The sequence below is a fragment of the Corvus moneduloides genome, chromosome 9, assembly GCF_009650955.1.
Source record: "Corvus moneduloides isolate bCorMon1 chromosome 9, bCorMon1.pri, whole genome shotgun sequence".
In the NCBI taxonomy this organism is placed as follows: Eukaryota; Metazoa; Chordata; class Aves; order Passeriformes; family Corvidae; genus Corvus; species Corvus moneduloides.
The window spans coordinates 13,154,164-13,178,519 of NC_045484.1; the positions used below are offsets into that span (position 1 = coordinate 13,154,164).

The following is a 24,356-nucleotide window of genomic DNA, read 5'->3' on the forward strand; positions in this document are numbered from 1 at the left end:
TGTGAGATAACTCATACTGAGAGACTATACCAGAAAGTTCCAAGGGAGCAGAGAAGACACTGAAAGTATTTCTGCATCTGTAAGAAAGCTACAAAGAGTAAATTAAATTACTTTATTAATTTGTTAACATCAGAGTAAATACAAACCATTTATATTGATTCTTGAGTGATACTGAATACCTAAGAGAAAAATTCAGATTTATTGTTTAGTTTAAACTTATTTAAATTATTTCAGTTGCATCACGTTTCCAGTTTAGAACAATCTGGTTTTAAATTATTCTTCCCACAGGGAATAGGTTAGATGAATTAATTTTCTGTTGATATTCACAGTGTTCAAAAATTCCATATCTTCTTTCCTCAGATTAGAATCAAAAACCTGGTTTGGAGAAAAAAAAAGTCATGAGAACATTGCAAAGACTAAAGCACACATATTTGTTCAGTATTAGTATTCTTTAATTTAGATGGTCTGGTTTTAAGTTCTTGATACTGATAAGTAACATTAATTAAGTGGCCTTTTTTGTTTTAAAAGGAATTTTTAAGAAGTTTACTATATTCATTTTTGTGAGAATCTGTACTTTATTTTTAGATCACTAAGCTGACAATATTATTAGGAAAAGCTCAAGTCTGAAGGGAAAGAATTGAAGTAGTTGAGAAAGTGACATGCAATAGTTTGCATGGATATCACTGTACCCGAAACTGTAACACACTTTAATATTTGGAGCAATCATCAACTGCTGGTTGATAAACAACTGGATGATAAAACTGCTAATATATTCTTGAACTTCCTATTAGTAGTTCAACTACGGAATGTTTCTCAAAGGGCACTGGCTGGCCAGGCCACTATTACGATCACAAACATTCCTCTTGGGCACAGCCATTGAGATCTGCTACAGTTAGTCGGTGCTGGGCTCCGTGGAGCAGCACATCCCACAGCTTTGGCCACACCTACAATGCCCTATAGAGTGATACATATTACAGCACTGGCAAATACAGTGCGAATAGTCAGTTTTCTTTCAAGTGTGTAGATATCTTACTGGAGGGTGCAAAAAGTTAAAAAAAAAAACCAAACTAGGTACGTGAAAAGTCTCCCAACACAGCAACATAAAAAATTTTCAGAAGGTTGGCTTATCTGTTATTTTTACCCAATGCACAGTAGTGAGAGGTGAGCTTCAAAGCTTTGGAAGGGGTGTGGCAATGTGGAAGGAATTAACTGCCTTGGATTCAATCAGTAGCAGCAAGAGCTACACCACCTTTACCCCATTTTCAAGAGCATGGGTTAACCGCAGTGCAAAAAGAGGTGTGAATATTATTCAGTTGGCTTGGCCTAGTAGATTTGTGAACTTATCAGTATTAAAGTTTCTTTTTTACACATGCTACTCGGAAAATAATGCCTTGGAAGTCATGTTGGGGGGACAGGTGTGACAGAAACACTTCTGCAGCCTGATTAAAAAAAATTGTGAATATGCACTTTAAAAAGCCATTTCCATTATTTTCCAATGTAACATTCTTAGGTGCCTTCATCTCCTGTACTATAAGAGATGAAAAGCAGAAAGAAGCAAGAAAAATAAGAGAGGAAGCTACTCAGAGTCAGGCAGGAAACTACTTGGCTGCACAGAAAATGGCCTCACCCTTTTCACTGACTTTTAGTTTATATTTTTCTTTTCCTTGTTTGTTTCAAGAGAGTTTCCTTCCACTTGGAGTCACAGAGCTCCTGCAAAGGCAGCTGACTGCACTTAGGTAGACAGCACTGATAAATTGCATCTTATTTTAAGTAATGGTTTATCTCAACTGAAAAGGAGTGTCCCAATCAGTCACCACCATAAATGACATAATGATAGGGAAGAAAAAGTGCCTTCAGTTTTCTGGTGTATTCCCTGATCCTACTGGCAAGATGATGGGTTACATAGATGAAATGGATGCATTGATGTATCTTAAAAAGGGTCACTGTAGAAAGGTGAAAAACTTTTCTCTCTAGGGGAAGTTTGTTTTACAGAAATAAGAACAAGAGTTTCAACCCTGGGGAAGAATATAATTCCAAGAATTCACTTGAGAGATAAATTCTGAGTTTAAAACAAAACAAAATCTTAAAAGATGAGCACCTCCAGGCTAACTGAAGAAGAAATAAAAAATGGAAATCAACTTCCTGGTTTTGTATGTCCAGCACTTTTGTATCCTTTTGGTCTTCTATTACCATAAATCACTCCTCCCTGCTACTCCTAAATCTTCACTTGCCAATTTCTTATTAGTTGTCTTATTTCTTTGATCAGTGTTGGCAGTACTTTAGAAAGGTTCATTTGGATGGGGTGATGTGGACTTATTCTTCAGCCACCTTTGCTTAGGAAGAAAACTATTACTGCAAGAGTAATGCCAATGTAGTTGTAAGATAGGAGCATAAAATATGAATCCACCAAGTCTGTCTTTCCTTCTGCAACCTCACCAAAAGAGGACTTGCTCAATGATTGTAAATTAACAAACATGGTATAAAGCTTGTGAATACCACTACATTCAAAGAAAGAGGCTTCAGTGATAGATGCCAAGGCCACAGGAAATAACAGGGTTTCAGTCTCTTGGGCCATTATAGCTTCTAGCAGAAAACAATGGCTATTAGTGAGGCACAATGTGCAAAACTGCTCATCACACCTAGGAGAAAGATAGCTTGGGTCAGCTGAGTCCCAGCTTGTATCGTCTCAAATTACACCTCACTTTGTACACAGCTAAAATTAAACTCTTCTGTAGTTATAAAGCCACTAATTGGCAGCAATGGAAATGCTAGGAAAGATAACAAAATAATAATGAAAAAAATCCCACCACAGAAAAAAGTCCTGAACCAACAACAATTCACCCTGATTGTAATTAGAAAAGTATCAGATTAAAACTGTAACTTGCCACAGCTACTCCCTAAGAAGAATGCTTTTTTAGTAATACTACTTCTGATTATTCCTCTCATTACTCATTGAACTGCTTAGATACTATGACCTAGATTGAGAAAATGGTGGCTTGCTTTCCTCACAAAAGCAGGTGCAGACACCAGAAACATTGTAGAGGAACACTGAAATATATTAATGAATTCAAAGCCATTCTCACTGTAGCCTAAGGTCACCTATGTGGGGCATTAGCAAGAAAATCAGGTTTAATTCCAATTAGCTCAGAACAGGGAGGTGACCAGCCAGAGTCAAGTGCAAAAACCCCAAAAGTGTTCTAACCATTATGGAGCTCTAGCCACGTAGCTAGTCCTAACTGACCCTGTTCTGGTAATACTGGAGCTAGAATTTGCTAACCTACATAAGGATTTGGTTCCTTCTGCACATCGTTTATGTTGGAAGCAGTATGTTGATGTGATGTCTGTTTCTTCAGAGAGAACTAGAAGTGAAACTCCCAACTTGTGTTTTTTAAATTCTTAGAAAGTCATCACTGCCAAAAGCCATATTTAGGGAATATTAGGCACATGACTCACTTCTAGTCCTTGTTCTATTAATTCAGATACACTGTGAAGTAAGAAGTACCTCAACAGCACAGTTTGAGGTTTTTTTATATTGCTAAGGTGTTACTCTATAAAGTGACTTTTCAAAAGCAGTATTAGCTGATAGCCACTGGTAGAAAGGTTTGTTTCTGAAATCTTTCCAACTTTCACTTAGTCATTGCCATAGTTTTCTGCAAAAGCTAAAAAAAGCCTAAAAATTACATTAGTTTTATAAATGAGCTTTACTGTTTGGACTGACTACTGAACCCCTCATCACAACAGTAGAGCCTGGTACAGAGCTGTTCTTAGACACCTAAAGTGGCATTCCCAGGTACTGGAGCTCCCCAGACTGCAGGCCATGCTTGAAACTAGAAAATAACCTTGCTGTGGAGATTGTGTATATTTCTCAGAACAACACACTGTGCAGGTATTAGTGAACAGCATTTCATACAATACCTTGTTTTTCATAAAAATTATTCTAGAGGCAAATCTAGCCAAATTTTTGTGGAAAAGTTTACCAGAAAAAACTAGACAATAATTCTGAGGAGCTGTTATCCAAAAGGTAAAATTGTCTGGATTTTAGCCAAGCTGCATAGAAGCTCTACACTTTGAGGACAAACAATGCAGGCTAAAATATATGATTGCTGTAAGTCACTTCTTGATAAAAAGCTAAGGAGCTTTGTTTCCCAATATGACTAAAGCAGAACAGCACTGGGAAAACTGCCTCAGGAAGTCCACACAATATAAATCATAATCAGATTTTCCATACCTTTCTAGACACAGGAACTCCTAAAATATCAAACCAATGCGACTAGAAGTTGAATACTAAGCCAATAGATTCTGCAGGCGTATTTCTCAAAACAGATCTGTGGGCTACATATATCCATATTTATCTCTCTATATAGATACCTATTTTATAAGAAAATCTGAACAACAGTATAGTTTCTCAATGAGATTTCCTGAACAAACCCAAAATGAAAGCTAAACTAGTTCTCACAAAAAGCTACACAAAACTCACCCCAATTTCCAGTAAGTAATAACAAAGATGTCTCTTTGGCTCTTGGAGCTCACTGCTCACCTCTTGGCCCTGTAAATAGTTTATTTGTACATGGACTTGTCTGGAAAGATTTCTACTTTGGTTTATCTACAGGCTAGTAAGTAATATGCATAGAACTATCTGAGTAATGCCATAGTAATGCTGTGATATGCATAAAACATTTTTGGTGATGCTCAGATATTGTGTATTACAATGAGATTATATTTTTGATGGAGATCTGCAGTATATTGTACAACATAAATACTGTTATGATAATGGCAGTAACATTTTTTTTATCCAGATTTTTCTTCGTCATATATTGTATCTGTCTTACAAAGTACTTGAAAAATTATTTCATATTCAACACCTATATTGTACACTAACAGGTAGCATTTTTTCCCTACATTTTTCACAGAGTATCTCCTCGTGCACTTTGAATTAAACAGCCTGATGCAGAGTCCATGGTATAAATAGGAGTCTTTGCATGGACTTCACTGAACTAAGGAAAAGCATTTGAGATGGAAATAGAAAATCTCTTGAGGGTTGTACAAAAGTGCTACCCTCAAACATACCTTTCGTCTGTTGCCAGTGTTAAGGATTTCAAATCAGTGATCATTATTAGCAGACATCACTATCATGATTAGATTCTTACTGTAACCTTCTCTGAATTTAAATTACATGGCATGACTCGCTGATCCCCGAGAAAGCAAAAATAGCTCAAACCTTGATTCACACAATGAAACTTGGATCCCAGGAAACATGTCTCCCATCATGCATTCCATTCAGAATTTCAACATCATCTTCTGCTATTGTAAAATCAAACACCTGCAGGAATGCATATATAGTTAACATCATGAACACATGATGAGAATCAACAACCTGATATATCTTCTAGTATTTAACTGACCAAAATTCATTTAAATGTGAGGCTGAATTTTTATATATTTTTCCTTTGGAAAATTCTTCTTATGTTTCGTCATAGAAAAGTACTCCATCAAGATGACAGGCTCCACTGGGTGTTTTGCTCCTTTAGTGACTTATTTTTATTTGCAGACTATGTTAAGATGGTTTTGTAGCCTTCATGCCTCAGGCAAGGGCCCAAGACAAGGGTAGTGTCTGGGCTGGTTTTGACAGCACTCTCTGTTGTCACTGCTAGAGGTATAGGAATACCCTGATAGCAATCTCTTTGAAAGAACGAGCTCAGTATTTCACTTATATCCCAATGTTCAGTTTAGAGTGTTACAGTTCTCTTTCTAAGACTTTAGACAAAGAGAATTCTTAGAAGATATCGGGACATTCACAAAGCTAGCAAACCAAAGGCTGTCTATCTTTTCTATGACTCTACTTTGACAAAACTTTTACCAATCAGCTAAATACAGAAAGAGTGCTACAGTGCCTCAGTACTAACTCAAACTTGAAAGCAATCACCTGTCTTCAAACACAGGTTCTTACAGCCACTGACTTCTCCTGTGGCCAGACCTGCGATGTGAACGATGGTGTCAGTGCTTTCTTAGCAGGTGTCCTATTGAGACATTATCAGCAGGAAGTTGCTTCTGTTCTCGTTGTCAGAGCTCCTCTGTGCTCAGTAAAAAGATTCTGTGGAGCCTGAACTGTAGCCAAATGAACTCCTCCCATCCTGCATTATCCAGCAACCACTGTTTTCTGGAATGATCCTTGTAGTCAAATCTCAGTGCTCTCTCAAGCCTTTTAAGCTTAAACCAGGGACCAGTTACAGAACTAGAAACCCTATATATTATATACTGAGGGTTTAATGAGGACCAGCTTGACCAGAAGTGGTAGAGACTCAAGCCAACACAGAAACACGAGGGAAAGAAAAAAAGGGAGATGTGATAAACAACTGTGCCAGTTTCTTTCTCTCTCCATCTTAAGTGTTTTAAGTTTGGATGTAACACATTTCCTCCGTTGTGTGAAATGAATTGGTGGTGCCATAGAGTAAACTCTGTAAAAAGTAAAATTAATCTGGATTTAAAATATCACCGGGGAAAATAAAGCATAAGGAAGGATTTTTAAACTGGTTTTGTTCTCTGATCGGATTCCCAATACAGTACCACAAGCAGCTGTGCTTGTACCACAGAAGGCAGTATGTATGTCAGAATAAACAGTCAAGGCAGGAGCTACATAAACAGGCATGGCCGCCAGCAGAAAGCCTCATTATGTGTATATTGATTTACACCTACACACATATACACACACACACACACACAGAGACACAGAGAAGGATAAAAATAGCAGACAGAAGTTTCCTGTCTTCTTGCAAAGTTTTTTCCTGATTTGCTAAAACAGTTCATACAATAACAGTAAGTTGTGGTTTTGCCTCCCCTAAAGAAAGAACACTTTCAGATTAGAGAAATAGAGAGCCAAAGAAATTAATGAATTAAAACTATTTGGTATGAAAAGGAAATTTTAAAAAGGTGTGGAGGAGGAATCATGCTGCCAATTCTCATTCATTCCCACTTTTCTTTGTCCAGCCCCTTCATGCTGGGACCTTTTCTGCATGTTGAGTAGAAGGAGAAGGTAGGGGAAGAGGCAGCTCTGGCAGGACTGCGATCTCCCTGGAAGGTCCCATCTTCCCCTGGAAGTTATCCCCAAGTTAAAGCTTTCATAAAACTGTTATGCATAGCATCCAAACTTGACCTACGTGCCTGTCACAAAAAGAATGTAACCATAAGCAGATTAGATGTTCTACAAGCAGACAAGTAGTAAATAGAACTATTAATTAAAAAATCAACTACAAAAGGTCTTCTATGGATTTTTCTTTATACACAGTGATTAGTTCTCCAGTTCTTTTCTGACATTTGTGAGTTATGGTTTTTTCCTACATTGTGGTCATTTTATGGTACCATCATTTACCAATTTTGACTGAGTTACCCCAGAATAGAACTGGGAAGGAAAATGGGAAGGCAGACCAAAATATTAAAAACTCTTACTTTAGTCAGACTTGAGTGCATAACCAAATCTTACCTTGCAGTTTTCCTCTATCCGCTCCACTTTTGTTGACTTTGGAATAGTGACAATTCCATTCTGAAAAGAATAATGCTTCTCATCATTAAAATCTGCAGTTTTTAAGAAAATTATCTGTCTTCGAAACATTACAATAAATTCCTCACATCTTCTGAGGTTTTAATTTCATTTTCTTGGGGACATTGACATTTCTCTATGCCATTTGAAACTGCAGTTATATACACTGTGTTGACTTCCAACACACATTACGTGGTTTATATCAACTGTGACAGAAATATCATGGTGACAGAAATGGAATGATGAGGGATACTGCTTGTAACATTTACTTTGGAAACATCTCTTATTGGTGGCTCTTATTCTCTACAACCAGATTATTTAAAATAATTAATATTTGAAATACTGGCATGATTTGTGAACTACATTCTGAATTTCCAGTACAGCCATCAGTTCACACAATATCAACATACTGAAAGCAGAAAATACCTTCTGTAAAAATTCTGGTTTGATGCACAAACCCCAAACTATTTGCATTTTTTTCCTGAGAAAGGAGGCACATTTTTATTACCACCCTCCATTACCTGAATGCTCCAGCGTATGCAAATCTGTGCTGGAGTTCTGCCATACTTCTTTGCCAGCTGAATGATAGTAGGATGTGTGAGTGCTTCACCTTTGGCTAAAGGACAGTAGCCTTCAAAAACAATATCTCTTCTCCGACAATAATCAACCAGCTCCTGAGGTCTTTGGAAAGGGTGGTATTCAACCTTAGATAAACAGAAATAAACTTTTAGTAAAAACCCTGAGAGTATGTTTCATAGCAAACATCAATGAAAATGAATATAATTTTTCTCTTGTTTTAAAAATAGAATGGGTGAATAATAAATAATAATAAATAATAATAAAAATAAAATGGGTGAAATCATTGCTTCTGGGAAGTAGGTGTAAGGTATTAGTTTTAGAAGACACATGAAGGGTATTAATCAACAAGTATTTTACCAGTAATTGGCACAACAGTTACCTTATTTTATGTTTCCCTCAGAAACAAGGTGCAGTTGTCTGCCTGACCTGCAGCTGGACTTTCAATACTGCTCTGTTTTTAAGAAATATATACAGATGCACAGTGGAAGTCAGCATCAGGTCTTTTTTATTGGTGCTTTGAGACTGTTTCTTTACTAATGATTCTTTCTAATGATCTTTGAGTTGCACAGGCAAGGGGAGGGGGCTGAGCAGGGGCTGGGTTTGCAGAGACCAACCAGAACAGTTTGCTTAGGGTGAGGACCTGACCTTGGAAGCAAAGCCTGTTGGCATGGATTGCACATGGCAAGTCCTGTATTCTGTGTGTGGTGTCACCATCAGCTTATGCAGGGAAGCAATCATGCTGTGGAATGAAGTGTGAAGGAGACCCTTTGTAGGAAGGAAGATCACAAATTGCCAAGAACCAGTTAAAAGAGGAAAAGTAACAAGCTACAAAGACACAGTTGTTGGGAGCAAAACGAAGAAGTTGTTATTGGACAGTAATGATCTCAGAGGAGAGACGTATTCTGGCATGTAGCTAAAGCCAAAAGAGAAACTCTGTAATATTCTTTAATAAGTTATTTAAATAAGTATTTCACAGTTTATACATTGTAAGAAGCATACACTCCTCTGCATTTTGATGAAAGTGGGTAGTGTTTTCTTTTACAAAATACGTAATCATGTGATGGATTTTTGTGACCGCTCATCACCATTGTTCCAGGCATCGAACTCTTGCGCATTTTGAAGAAAAATACTCTTCTGAGCAATTACCTCAACACGTGGAATCTGGAAAATTTCTTCTGCCACAAAGAGGACAAATGAACATTTCCTGTTTCTCATCTTTAGTACATGTTGTCTTTGCAGACAACAATAGTCAGGAACAATAGGCTGGCAGTCATTCAACATGAGCTAAGAAAAAACTGTGCCCCTGGAAGGCTGGGCTGAGTCAGCCTAAAGCTGCTATGATCTAAATTACTAGGTGGACTCGGGAACAAGGTTCAAGCAGCAGACATCCATGTCTTCAACCTTTGATGTTTCTTGACCTTTGAGTACCCTTTGTATTTCACATTTAAATGTGTGAGAGCAGTGCTTAGGTCATACAGTTATTCATTTGTTTGCACCTGAGCTGAATACGAAATATTCTCATTGTATCTATGCAAAATTACGAGGGGAGAAAAGAAAGAGCATGCAGGGTGTATTACTGGATCATTACAAGAGTAATAAGCAATTTTAGCAGCTGTTCTTTACACTAAGTATAGCAAATAATGTAGCTCAGAAAATATTAAATAAAGAATTACATATTTAGGATCAAATTCTGAAACATCTGCAGTGCCTCTATGGCATCATGTGACTTATTCAGCATTTACTACTAATTAAACTGCAAGCAGAATTTACCTGCTGGTTTAGTAAGATTCCAGGCAGCACAGTTCCAGGTTACACCAGAAATGCTTAAATCAAGAGCAGTATGCTGAGATATCACCTGCCTGCTTCACAAGCAGAATACATAGCAACAACTACTTCCCACCTGAAAAGATCATATTTTGTGCCTTTCTCTGAATCAAGAGACTCCCAAATTTTGTGATTCAGATTTTGTCACATGGAGTAGTGTGTTGGTAGAAGCAAGTATTTTTCTTCTTAGATAGAGATATTACTAAAATAATCAAATGCATAAAATAAAATTTATTTTTTAAAAATAAAAACGTTCTGGAAGGTTCTAGCAGTATCTCAATGCAAGGGACTAGGATCCTGAGCTACAAGAGGCATAAGGTGAGTGGTCAACTTTGCTTCCCCTCAAAATAACAATTCCTACTTCCTGCCTTGCCCCACCCTTGCTATTTTCATCACCAGACTTCTCTCAGGCAAGGGATGTCTGTCACATGATGGCAGAGGAAGATCTTGATCTTTTCTGGCTCCCTACCCTGATTGACTGGCATGTAAAAACTGGCATCTGTTTAACAGAACAGTTTGCAGTTCACATTACAGAACTTCACAGCTGCTACTTGCTCAGCCACAGGGGACCTCCAACCAAAGGGCTGGTTTTTTACAACAGTCATAGCAAATGGGGAAAAGTTGAGCCCACTAACAATCCTGACACATGGCCCTAGAAAGTCATACCTCAGATGATGGTGCACAGAGGTCTTACTCTTTCCACCCTGCTGTGGTCCTTTTCACATGATAAAGTTTCTGCACATCTGGAATTCAGTAATTTTCTCAGTGGGAATGCTGTCTTACAATTATTTCTTTTTATGAAACTGAAATACAAGCCTGTAAATATTTCCTATATAGAGGAACAGTTCAGGTGAGTTTATGTACAAAGGGGTTGTTTTCTAATGTCTTATATACATTTCTACCTTGTACAAATTTACACAATAGAAATCAGTGTTAATGGCAATATCAACAACATAACTAAGTCTCTCTGAGGTCATTACACAGTAATTTGCACTTCTCCAAAACTGGAAAAATATTGATGAGCATTCCTACATGGAATTCATGGAGGAACAGTTTATATTTGGGCTCAGTACATTGCTTTAGTAAATGAAACATATATGTATTAAATACTTATAAAATGTATTTTTTTCCTGTAATGAGTGACAGGCCTATGAGCCTTCAGAGAGACTTCAAAGATTTCTTTGAGCATAAATCCAAACTTCCTACTGCCAAGTCAATTATAAACTCTGGCATACAAACCTCGAACTTCCAGGTTGTAAGTTTCACTCTATGTGATGCTAGAATAAAGTACCATCATTTACAGTGTTTACCAGTACTTTTAATAGTATATTGAAATTTTAAAAGGTTATTATTATTTATTAAAAAATAACTTAGCAAGACAATATTCTTGAAAAGACAGGCCTTTCCTACTTCTTTAAAAGATATGACAATACTGGGGTTTTTTTCCAGGAACTGAGAAGAAAGGCAGTACTTAAAACTTGGTTTGTAAAATAGAAGTATTGCTTACTTCTCCTGCCTTCCTCATTTTTCCTCTTCACAGAAGAACACCCCCAATTTTCAATTTTAACTGTTGTTAAAAGGACTGTTGTAGTTGTAAGAACACCCTGAATTCTAAAAGGGAAGTGGTTTTCCTCCACTCGTTTCTTCAATATTTAGACTTTGTATACAATGACTATTTGCAAATGTTTTGCATTTAGAAGTCCATTGAAATAGTACACTATTTTATGCATAAATATAGCAAAAAAACTGTATTATAAATTGTGGACAGTGAAATAAGAACTCAACACAGCATTTCCAGTCCCAATTTGAATTTAGAAATTCATTACTTATTTGATGGTACTTAAGTAATCTCACCGTCAGATTCAGTAACTCTCTAACACTAAGCAAAAAACAGAATAAATACTCTTTTGAGAATAATCTGAAGTATAGTTTATAAGATTCCTTTAACTCTAGAAAAGTATAAATTAATGCTATAACAAAAGTGTTCAAGGTGGGGCACTTTGCAGTGGTATGGGTAATTCATTGTTGGATTTTGTTTTCAATTCAGAACAATGCTGTGTAGCACCTCAAAGAAATGACTAGCAGGGCCCCTCTCCAACCCCTCAGGATCACCACCACCTCAACTTTTTGTCTCCTCTTTTTCAGCCTCAGAAAAAGAGTTTTGTCAAATAGCACCAAGAAACAGCTTGTCTCCATGAAACAGTACCACTGAAACAGTAAGACTGGTAACATTTGGACACTGTGGGTAAGAAGAAATTTCAAAAAATAAAACCACTTTTTTTCCTTGCAGTGACTTAGTAGAACACTGAAAAGCTACTATCATTTAACAGGCAGTAACAACTCATGCCAAACTCTAGTAAGCCTTTGTAGGTGTGTATGTCTTGAACCTTGGTAAAGTCACCAACTATTAAACAGTCATCAACCTGCCCACCTTAACGTATATTTCAATGGTTTATTTTGAAGAACTGAATTTAAATATTTTATATGGTTTTATGCCAATTTAACATTACTTAATTGTCCTTTAGTAACCTTTAGTGGACAGCTAAAATTGTTTGGTTCTGACAGTCACACTCTGAGCAACATTTTTATGTCTGTTAATGACATTAAACCATAAACAGCTGCCAGAAATCCTGACCACCTGTACAAAGGGGAAAAGCCCGTGCCTGCACTCCATCCATTCCAGTTCCCACATCCCATGTCAGCATAAGCACACTTTCTCTGGCAGGAGGTGGAAGGAACGGGAGCATGAACTTCCAGCACAGCTGGAGGCAGAAACCTGCAACAAGGGAACATTTGTCGAGTGTCCTGGCAGCCTGCCGGTACGTAGGTGGCTATCCTAGATCTGCCTAGGGCAGCAAAAAAAATTTTGCCAGGGCTGTCACAGCACCTGCCTAAATGAGGAGCTCACTGAATTTACATGAAATAGGAAATGAGGGGGGAGCAAGGGAAAGGGCACCCTTGCATGGATCTGTAATTAACTGAGGCTTTCAGTGTTGTTGACAGGAAGTACAAAAGTATCTGAACACAGGCTTTCTAAAAACTTGTTCACTCTGAAGATGCTCAGTGGTCTGTGATTCTCGAATTTTATTTCTAAACTGTTTTATCATCAATAAACTGTCACAGGGACCTTTTGGTTGTCTTAAATCCAGACACAAACAAGTAGCCTGGGAGAAACTGGGTGGGGGAAATAGGAGGAGGGACTTCCCTACCCTTCGGGTCATCTTCCTGAATGGTTTTCAATACGTGAATAGAAATGGAAGAAGAAATTGTATGACTAAGGCAACAGTTTGGGTGTAGCCTTTCATGCATAGGAGTGGGGAGGATGTTGCTAGCCAAAAAAACCAGAGTAAAAACCCAAACCCAGATACTTTAAATACATTTATCCACTCACCTGATTAACATGTGGAGTAATCACACAGTCCTCCTTTAGGTGCTCAAGATGGCTGATAAGAAAATTGCTTACGCCAATAGATTTACACAAACCTAAAGAAAACCAGAACAAGAAAAAGTTTTGGGACAATCCTAACTACTTGGGTGGATGATTTGAAAAATAATCACTTTCAAGAGACAAAATGATTTTTCACATCATTTCCGTAGAGTAAAATACTGCAAAGAAACACAGAAAAACAGCACCAAAATCTAGTTTGACAGTGTTATCTGAAAGCATGGCTCTGTCACAGTCACATTAGGAAATCATTTTATAATCTAAACACACTGGAAACTCCCCAGTGTATAAAAACTCCAGGCTAAATTCTGGGAAAGGCTAATGTAGTATAAGCAAAGAACAATTGGACTCCACCAGAATGAAAAGAAGGAAATGGTGTTCCAAGCCACTTGCCAAAACTAAAGGAAAGTGGAACATTTGCTGAGGACTAATAAGGTGTGAGCAATACAACCCAAGGACACACAGCCCAAATGAACCATGTCACACTGCCTATATTTCTGTTAGATCATTACAAGATGTTACATAACACTCAGTGTAAAACCTTCAATTAAATGAGCAGTATCTAGCAAGAATCATGAAGCTTAAAAATGTAGCTAGATTTCTCAGCTCCTGTTGACAAGCAAATGAAGTTAAATGGGACCTAGGTGATATGAAGGCTATTTTTTAAATAAACCTCAAGTGTGCATGCATGTGTATAAATTAAGAGCTGACAGTCCTGAAATCAGATGTCTTCCTTCAAACCTCAGATGTGATAAAGGCCAACTCCCAGTCTTGGCCTGCCACCACCCCTCAGCCCTGACTCGTCTGGGGTGCTTTGGTCCTTCTGCTGTGCTAAACACAGCTAGCAGGGAAGGCAGCTGGGGCTAGGCTGCAGGGGTCTCCTTAGGCTGTGCATTCTGTGGACCACGACTCAGATTAATTTCTTCAGTACGTGAACTTTGTCTGGATTGACTTGAGCTGCATTTCAGTTTGTTACTCTACAGATGAAAAGTCTGTCTCTGTGTGTGAACACAGAAGTCTGATCACTGTTCTTAATCCAGTATTTATTTGAGCTGACCAATTCTATAAAATGCATAGACATGTGCGTATCTACATACACGGAAAGAAATTACATTTTTCTAGTCCTCTATGAAATTCTGTAAGTGACGTTAGTTTACTTCTAATTCTTATAAACAGATTGTTAAAGTCCTAAAAAAAATAAAGTCAGCTTTCACATACTTCAGCAGCATAAGCTAAAGCATAAGCTGCACTGCAGCAAAACCTGCGCACACACAGAGACACTTTTTAATGTGGCTTCTTTCGTGGAATACCAAAAGAATGAAAATATATTAACATCAAAAATGCCAGACATCTTTCCCTTACAGAAATTATCAATGTTCAAGATGTATAACATAATTAGGTTAAAACCTGCACTATAGTGATTTACATAATTTGTATGTAATCTGCCAGAAGGAGCAAAAGCTGAGCTTTTGACAAACAACCCTGGAGTGTCAACACTAATAAATCATTATGCCACAGCAGTCAGAAAAACACAGTTTTAGCACAATGGTGAACCAAAATATTATACACTACTGTTGAAAGCTAAGGAGTTACAAAAACCATGCCATTATTGCCCTTGAAGAATAAAGCTTTCATTTCAGGTTGAAATAAAACAAAATTCAGTCGCAGACAAGAAACAGTACACTTCCACAAAAAGCTTCCATTTTTTCCCCCTACAGTATGCTCTAAGATGTTTTGCTTCTAACATATTTCTCATAGGAGACTTCGAAGTCTGTTCCATCATGTTAGATTTCCCATCAAGAAATTTCAGGTCATCTATGTTTTGCATTAAAAGTCATCTGAGCCATTCCTACTAAAATCAGTATGACAGCATTCGTGTGTTTAGACTGATGTCCCACAGAGAAAGCTTAATTCAAAGCTGCCAAGAAAGTAAACATTTTCCCAGGAAACAGAGAAATAATTAGAATTTCAATGCTTTTGCAGAACCAGTATTTTCTTAAGGGAAATTTTTTTTAAAGAACTTTTCTTTAAGGGAATACAATTGAAACATTTCACTTTCATTAAATAGGCATACTTAGTTTGGGTAAAGTTAGAACCCTTCATTTCAACTCCATTGCTTTGGTGTTAGTTACAGGTTAATACATGACAGTTAAAGTATTTTGACTTTTGCATTAAATTACAATGTAAAATACAAAAAGTATTAAAACAATTGCACAGTCTAACTGCATTAAAAAAATCTTATTCCAATGCATGGTGGAAACATGAATTCAAAACACTGGAATTTCCTGAAAAATAGAACCTGAATTTGAACAATCAATCAGTGGATTCTACTCTAGAGAATTGCTTCCATTTGCCTGGTGGAAGATTAACACAGTTGCTCTGCATTGTCCAAATCTCAGAAAGACTGCCTTTAAGAAGAAGCTTATACAGAATTATTTCCACATTTACATCTTCTGGATTAATTCCTAAGAATGAAGGTTTACAAAAACATGGATATGAAACAGAAGGCCTGGTTAGCTCCTGGGCCTTATCTGACAGATTGACATTTGTGACTATGTCTATCAAACAAGATCCATGAAATCATATCAACAGTAGAAATAAAAAACCTGCATATTGAGTACCTTGTGTAAAATGGTCCTGACTCATTGCCTTGAAATAACCTGGGAGATGCAGGAGGCACATTTCCTTATATTTCCTCTCTAATGGAGTACCAACAGAGGGGTAAGTTCCCCAGAGCTCCTGCCATGGGTCTTAAAAACACCAGAATGCTCTTGAAAATGGGGGCAGGCTTTTTTTTTTTTCCGGGGGGGGGGGGGGGGGTAGGAGGGTTTTGTTTTGTTTCAATTTAATACCTGTTTAGAATGCTTAAAAATCTCATTTCAGACCATTCAGGCACCATACATGTCGTTAGAGCTGTTGTGACTGCAGGTGGTTTTAAAGTCTATACTTCTTTTTAACTTAACCATTTTAACAAGTCCTGAAGTTCAGGTTTCCTGAGATAAGAGCTTGCAATATATTAGCTATAATCTCTCTAGAAAGTACCCTTAAAATATACATTTTTACTGTCTTATTTACAAACTCACAGAGTTTTGACTCAGGGAGAGAAAGCATCCTCCTCATCTGCTTCAGGAAATGATTGGTCTGGCCCCTATGAAGCAGATTTTGAGAAAGTGCCAGGTGCAACAAACAGTTTGCAATTCCCCATCAGCTCCCAAAGGCTCCTGTTCTATCTTCTGAGGCTTTGTTCTATTCCTTATGACTCTGACTTCACAGGCTCAAAGAAAAACTTAGGAACACTGCTTCTTTTATGCATGCAAAAAACTGACTGACCACAATATTGGAACAGAAAATTTCATCCAGCTTTGAAAGCCTATCATGAAACTCTGCAAGACACATCAGAAAACATATGGGCAAAAGAACAGCTGATTATAATGGGGAAAAAATGAGATCTTTTCTATTCTACACAAAAAAATCTTGGCCCCCACCACATTGGTAATTTCACCACACTGTGTTTCTCCCAGCTACTGTGAAGCACTACATCATGCTAATGGACTGGTTTGCAGTATAGTTGAGTATTAAGCTTCAAGCATTTTTTATTGCAACTTAGAGAACGATTGGGTATTTTTATCTTTACTCTGTATAATACCAAATTATACAAAATTTGATGGGCACTGTTAGTCTTGCAACAGAAAAGCATAAATATACTGTCTTGGCACCACAACACTGTTTTAGTACAATAGCGAGCCTTATCTTTCTCTAGCACTACTACAGACTTTTATCAAACTTCTAAATACTCTCTGGAATATTAAATGGACAAAGTTCAGATCAAAAAGATTTTTTAAATTACAAAACTGGATACTGGGTTTGTGGGGCCCATTTTCCTCCCCCTCCCTGCTGCTCTACATGAGTCAGAGCAAGGGAGAATTCCCACGTCCAGTGAACAGTGCCCATTCTGTTACATCTTCTATTCAGGCCACAGAATAAAAACACAAATGGATCTACTTTTCACAAGAGGTCAACTGCAGTCACTGTATCTTTATTAACGAAGGTTGCACAGGTTGGAAAGGTCCATATTCTCTCTGATACACACGCTGCGTGTAAATCACGTTACTCATAGAAACCGTACAAGATTTGATTTCAGCATATCTTGCTAAATCAAAGCTGTAGGCTGAGAGTGCCCCACATGCAGACTGAAAGCCAAAGCCTTGATAAATAAAGCAGACTACTCTTAGACAGAATCAATGGGGAATTAACTTCTAGATCTGTGAAATAACACGTGTTCCCATACCACAGGCTAAAATACACAGACGCCAGAAGGCTAAGTGCCCCCTCTGAGAGACACAGGAAGACTGTGGCAAAACTGAAAATACACAAATCGTACTTCCTCCTCCAAAGGATTTCTTTTTAGTCTATTCACTGCCACAATATAGGTGCTTGTCTGCAATTCTGTGACCATTACTCCTGCTACACATCACCTGTGAACCATGATAAACCATGAGGACAACAGAGAGCAGGCATGAATAGAAGTCAAATTGTTAACTTTTTAACTGAAAACTCTTTACAAGCAGCCAGTTTCCACAACTGTTATATGGCAACCTAAACAGCATTGTGCAGCATAGTACTGGCTTAATGCACATTGTCTCTGACCCTGGCTGCTCATTCTGACTATTTCAGTGCAATGCTATCTTAGTTATGTTGACATATTTTTATTCTTACAGTTGACATTACGAATGAGACCAGATTAAAAAAACCCAATCCACTACAAGGTACAAAATCAATTGCACTATACCTTAATTCAATAATGCCACCACACACTGTGATGTGAAAATGTGATCAAAATTATCAGCAACTCAGCTATGTGCCTAGAGGCTAATAGAATATGTACCCCCAAAAGTAGCACTTTGGAGGTATTACAGAGAGCACATAAGTAAGATTTTAAATAGTTTGTTCCCCCTGTAACTATGATGACACAGTTTCATAAACTGGGGTACTTTTTGGGCTTCCATATCAGAGAAGATAATGATTCCTTCCTAATGGTATGAATAAGAGCAACCTAACTGATGTTAATAAATGAATACTGATTTAAAATAGTTAAGAATCTAAGGCTTTACTTCAACATATGCAAAACAGATAAATTATGCCTTTTCCACAAATCACGTACATCATTTATTGAGACAAAAAGTTATTTTAGACAAGGACTTTCCTTTGAAAGATATTTCAACCTTGCCTTCTTCACAAGAATTCTTGTGTTCACACTGGGACCTCTTGGTACATCTGTATTGGTACACAGCTGTGTATATTTGCTTTAAATCTTTTTGCTTAGCTTGATTATTTACAGTTTTGACAAAAAGGATTCACTTGCTAGCAGAAAAGGCACAAACCATTCACTGTAATAAGTGATGAAACAAAGTCCTCTGAGGACTTACTTTTACACTTAGAATTACCCATGAACTCCTTGACATTAAGAAAGAAAAATAAGCAAAACAAATGAGCATAGATGTTAATGCAAGTTTAGACTCATTCTCACTTCTACATCTATACCAAAAGGACTTTTTCTATGGCAATTTCTTATTTTTAAATAAGATACTAAAATATTAAATTTCTTTATGATCTTTAACATAAATAAGTGTTGCATTCTTTTTTACATATGTCTTTATTGCTCTCTTATCTGATGAAGAGGGTGTGGTGCAACCAAAATCTTCACCAACCTCCAACCACTTCCAACCCATGAAAACACATCTCTAAACTGTGTTTCTCATAATAACAAACCCACAAGATATCCTCATCTATGCAGACAGAATATTATCAACAATGTGGAAAAAAAAAAACGTTTCTAGGCAAATAAGTTACTTGATTTTGCTTATTAAAACTTTAGTGCAACTTATGAACACAGCATTCACATATGACTTCTACCACCATAAACACACTCAAGACAAACATTTTGTGGAGCTGTAACACAACAGTTTGAATTGTCAGGTGTTCATCATTTGACAATATACATATAGACTTAAAATATGTCACCTAGCAGAGGATGTGCTAGAAATTTGTGCCACCTGCACAAGAACTGTATTTGGTTCACTGAACCCTTTTCCTGCCCACTTTTAAGAACAGATAGAAAATGGAGGAAGAAAATACGATGACTGAACTGGTCTATGCCCAACAATGAAGATGGTAAGAATATTATTAAGGTTGATTAGATATCTTCTCTCACTTGGAATTAAAAAAAACAACTTTTTTTTCCCAAGAACAAAGTTACATGGCTTTAATTACTGGGCTAAACAATTTCTGTAACTTTCTGAGGCTCTCTTCAAATCGCACACATAATCATAACAAAAACGTGTTAAGACACATCAAGGAATTTCTGATGCAAGTAAGAATATTTCACGTCAGCATGAGCTGCACTGCTAAACATTAAAAAGATAAGCAAACAATTTTAGTAAAATGGCAGTGAGTTCAAGTGGGATGTGAACCCACAACAACCACCACAGTACTACTCTTGCTAACTTCAGGCAAAAGCCCTGGCTAGAAGCCCTCATTCTTCCCAGCATTTTTAGATAGAGGGACAAGTTAATCATGTGCATGTGTATATATGAAAGCTTGCTGAGATGATGGGCTAGCCACAGTGCCAAAATCAAGGTCATTAAAGACAGTGCTTATGGAAAGGCTCACTCTGCTAGGAACAGCCCAATTACCAGTGAGCACATATAGTGACTATTCCCCATATCAGAGCAGTTTGCCATCCTGCCTTCCTCTGCCAGCCAACAAATGCCTATACAGGAATGTTGCAGCTGTCAAGGGAATATATGACTCAATGTATGTATCTTGGAATGGATTCTGTAGGCAGCCTGGCCTCTCTTCTGAGGTACTGGGGAAGATAATTCCACAAAAGGACAATTTTGAGACCACAAAAATTCAAACCATAGCCTTGATATTACAAGAATTCTAGTTGATTTCAGCTGTTACAACAGAAATAACCAGTTACTATGCACAAATGTCTCACTGACCAAGTTTTAGAATTTTTTTGCTCTCTTTTCCCTCAGCACTGTTTATCCCATAACTCTTTAAAGGAAAACACAAATGCAGGCTATTGAACAAAGATATATGTCTGCAATTCTCTACCTCTCAGCACTGCAGTACAGATAGAATCTTCTTTATTCTGGCTGTGACCTGAGTCATCTGGCTCCTGTGAAACAGCTCCAATCAAACAGGAGCAGATTAACAAGTCAGAGAAGATAACAATAATTTTAAAAAGCATTTAACAGCATTTAAAGAAACTAATTATTAAAACTGTGTTGTCCTCAGGTAGTAGAAATCAGTTTAGCAACAAGATATTTTCTGCTATGAATAGAAAGCTATCGGTTTGGTCTATCACAAGGCACACAGGATTTTTTAATGGCAGTTTTTAGTGCAGGTAAACACTATCCTAAATTCCATTCCAAATCCTTTACCTTATACTTTCAGGTAACTACTAAAATTTTCTAAAATCAGTAAAGAAAATAATAATTCTCCTTTCCCATTCACTTGTTCCTAATCCTCAACATAAAGAAGTTGCAATGGCTGATCAGTAGAAGCTCCTCAGGACGTTGTTCATTAAAAAAATCTTCTGATCACTGGAGCTGAATACCAAGACCAGGTGCAGAATTCTGATCCCTGAGCTACTGTAAGAGTTGGCACAATTCCCTCTGGAAGCAAGGTCAGACCTAAATGCATGCAAATCCCAGGGTCTGAAGACATATGGAAGACAGCAGACTGTAGGACAAAACAGAAATGTCTGCACTGAATTATTTCTTAACCAGCACATGAATGTCTCATGAATAAAGCAGTTGTAATTCATCAGTATGACAAATAAGCATTCTAATACTTTCTGTATGATTTGAGGAAATGTTCATAATATTTGTCAGTTTGGTTCATGGTATGGAATGATACAACTGCTATAGGTTTGGATACCACCATAAATACCTATCTACCTTTGCTGACCAGAACTGTATCACAGTTTTCCCTGAAAAGATATTAATGGAAACCAGCAAATTTAATGACTTGGCTCTGTCTATACAATAGGAATACTACCAAAAAAAAAAAGTATAATCTTGCCTTTGTAGCAAAGAGAAGATAGAGGGCATAAATATACAAATTTCATGTTAAAGAGGGAAAGATGCTGGTAGAACATTTAATAGACTCTAAGGAACCTACTGAAGGGTTTAGCCTGGACAAAAGATGAGTATGTTTAGCCAAAGACTGTCTAGCTCAAGGGCAAAACAGAAAGACACAGGACCACGTTCCAGATGCAATTCAGATGTATTAAAACACCTGAAGAAGGTAAAACTTCCAGGGTGTGTTATTTTAACACAGATAATTAATGTAGCATGTCATACTGTTACAGTAAAAGACAACAATGGCTTTAGAATGCCTAGGAGTGTTTTTGGGCATATCTGTCATGATATCCCTTAGGATTCTGGAAAATTGTTTTTAACCTGAAGTGCAATCTTGAGATAGCTGCTCAGTTGCCTTAGGCAATTGAACAGTGTACTCAAGCACAAGGGAGAGTGCTAAAACATGAAGCTTTCTTTCAAGTGTTCCTGAGATTCCAGCCTTGGGGCAGTAACCAGATTCCATTTAGTTTCCAAAGCATGTTGGATCCAAGTAGTGCAGCCCAAAACTTCAGTATGGTGAGCAATCAATTGGAGAGGGTAACCAGATCCCCAACAAACACTATTTAGATTCTCATTTTAAATAGTTCATGTTTCCAGTTCACATCGTATCAGGACAAAAGAGTCTTTCACAAAACGCTAACCTCAAATTCCTTTTGATGAAATACAAGAGTAGTGGTAAGCCAGAGCAGGGATTTTTCAGTTTAGAAAATTTTTCAGATTTTATCATTTTTCAGATAGCAAAGGATCTCTCTTGTCACTTGAAACTACTATTTTCTATTTATGATCATATTTTGATGTTACAGCTCAACTCCAAACCTTCATTAGGAGTATATATAAGAAGCATTACTAAGCAGCTATGGCTTAAGAAACAGTAAACTTAAGGATGCCCACACATCTCAATGAACACACATCTACCAATTCCACACCAAGTTCATTGGCACCTGCTGCATTCAAATAGCAATAAACCTGAACAATACACCCTCTACAGCCAGAGGTACTTGAGAGTTTGTGAAAATCAGACTCTAGAGTATGATTTTTAACTATTTATGCAAGTTTTCTGCTTCCTAAAATATTTATTTTAATAATTCTGACAAATATTCAGATTTTTTTAAAACTTATTCCACAAACTTTCTATTTCTTGGGGAAAGGGTCTTATAAATTAGTGCAGATTGACCTGGAATGGGCAGAGACCCAGCACCTCTGTCTCTCCTCAGTTAGCTGGGTGGGAAGACACTTGAGGCCAGAGTCCTGCAAGTCCTTTGTTACTGCAGCCCTGTGTCCCAGCAGCTCCGTGTGGGCTCTCAGATGAACCTGAATGAATCTTTGTAGACATGACTTAAAAAAATTCTCAGAGCTATGCATATAGATGGAGTTGGTATTTTGCTTGTGTCAACTTTTGACCAATGTGACCAATCTAAAAGTTAATATAATCTTTAAAAAAAAACCTTTATAAATTTTTACAGTCTTGAGTACTAACAGTTTATTTACTTTCCTTCTAGTGTAATTGATAATAATAATAGATTATGAATAATTTACATTATTTTAAAATAATGTTTCTTGCCCCAGGTAGGTGCAATTTTGCAGAATCAATATTAACCTGGCTTTAAACTGAGGAATGAGATTTACAAATATGTGCATTCAAAATATCTGAGAATACAGAGAAGTGATTAAAGAAATTCTTGGTAACTTCAGCCAGATCAAAGACTTTGTCAATACTTACATCTTTTAACCACCTCACACAACTCTTGCAGATAGTTCCACAACACAAACCAATTTGTGTTTCTACAGAGGACAGTGGTTATTATCTCTGCACTTCCAGATACTCTTCAGGTACTAGACACACTACCAAGATGAATAATTTCAGTATTACCTTTGTGAATTGACTGCAGAAGCAAATTATTTGTTTAAAACGTCAATCTTTGAATGTGAAGCATTTAGTTTCTAACTTTTTTTTACAGAATAAACATTTCAAAAAAAAAAAAGTTAACAGAATTCCAAACAGGAACCAATGACTACCTGAACTAATGTCAAGTTCAGAGTAGACAAAGAACTCACTTGTTCATAGGACTTAAAATTTCTTCCTCTAATAAATGAAGATTTTATTTTTTTCCTCAAGTAAGGATTTTGACCAAATCCTATGTTCAATTCAAACCAAGGCAAACATGTTGCTCACATAACACATAGTAAGTCACAAAGATATGCAGCAAGTGTTTAATCTTCAGTGGAAAATCTAGTGGTTAACCACGCAAACAAATTATTTAAGATTTTGCTCAGGAATCATTGCATTTCCAACTCCAGAGTGGTTAACATCTGCGTGTCATTTCAGGAACACATAGTTATGGTCAGGACATCCAGAGTCTGTATCCACTAAAGCAAAAGTGTGGAAGTTAAGGCTCTAAGGCACTTGACTCAACCAGACTATTAAATTTTCCTTCCCCTGTAACTGATCTGAGGTAATTTTGACAACCAGAGTTGGAAAACTTACCCTCAGCTAAATGAATCATGAGTCTACAGAATGCTTAAATTCAGAAAATGACTGACAGTAGCAACACGCAAATTGAACAAAAATGTTGAAGAAATGCAACCACAGGAAAAATAAATACAGCATGGGATGTCTGTAAAGAGGTATCATACATAGGGACAAAAATCAAAGGCAACTTTTCTCTGTTTGTGAGAACAGCAGTAGTATTTCCAGTGACTTATTAAAAGACCACTCAATAGCTCATAGTTTTTTCCATTAGGAAGATGTAGAGAAAGAAGAAGTTGCATAAGATAGGAAAGATCACAAAGATGCATGCAGAAGCAGAATAAATAGGATAGGATA

At 37.1% G+C, this 24,356-nt stretch overlaps 1 protein-coding gene across 1 annotated transcript in view; it reads right to left on the minus strand.

Moving 5' to 3' along the window:
* Positions 1 to 95: 95 nt before the first annotated feature.
* The window catches only part of LOC116448169 (uncharacterized oxidoreductase YtbE-like), a gene marked incomplete at its 5' end in the record, with an annotated part of 45,600 nt that continues 21,339 nt past the window's right edge, over positions 96 to 24,356 (minus strand). The window contains 5 exons of the mRNA XM_032118268.1: positions 96 to 375; positions 5,229 to 5,320; positions 7,478 to 7,537; positions 8,056 to 8,238; positions 13,329 to 13,420. Coding sequence (XP_031974159.1) covers positions 357 to 375; positions 5,229 to 5,320; positions 7,478 to 7,537; positions 8,056 to 8,238; positions 13,329 to 13,420 — 446 coding nt within the window. The remainder of the gene's footprint in view (positions 376 to 5,228; positions 5,321 to 7,477; positions 7,538 to 8,055; positions 8,239 to 13,328; positions 13,421 to 24,356) is intronic.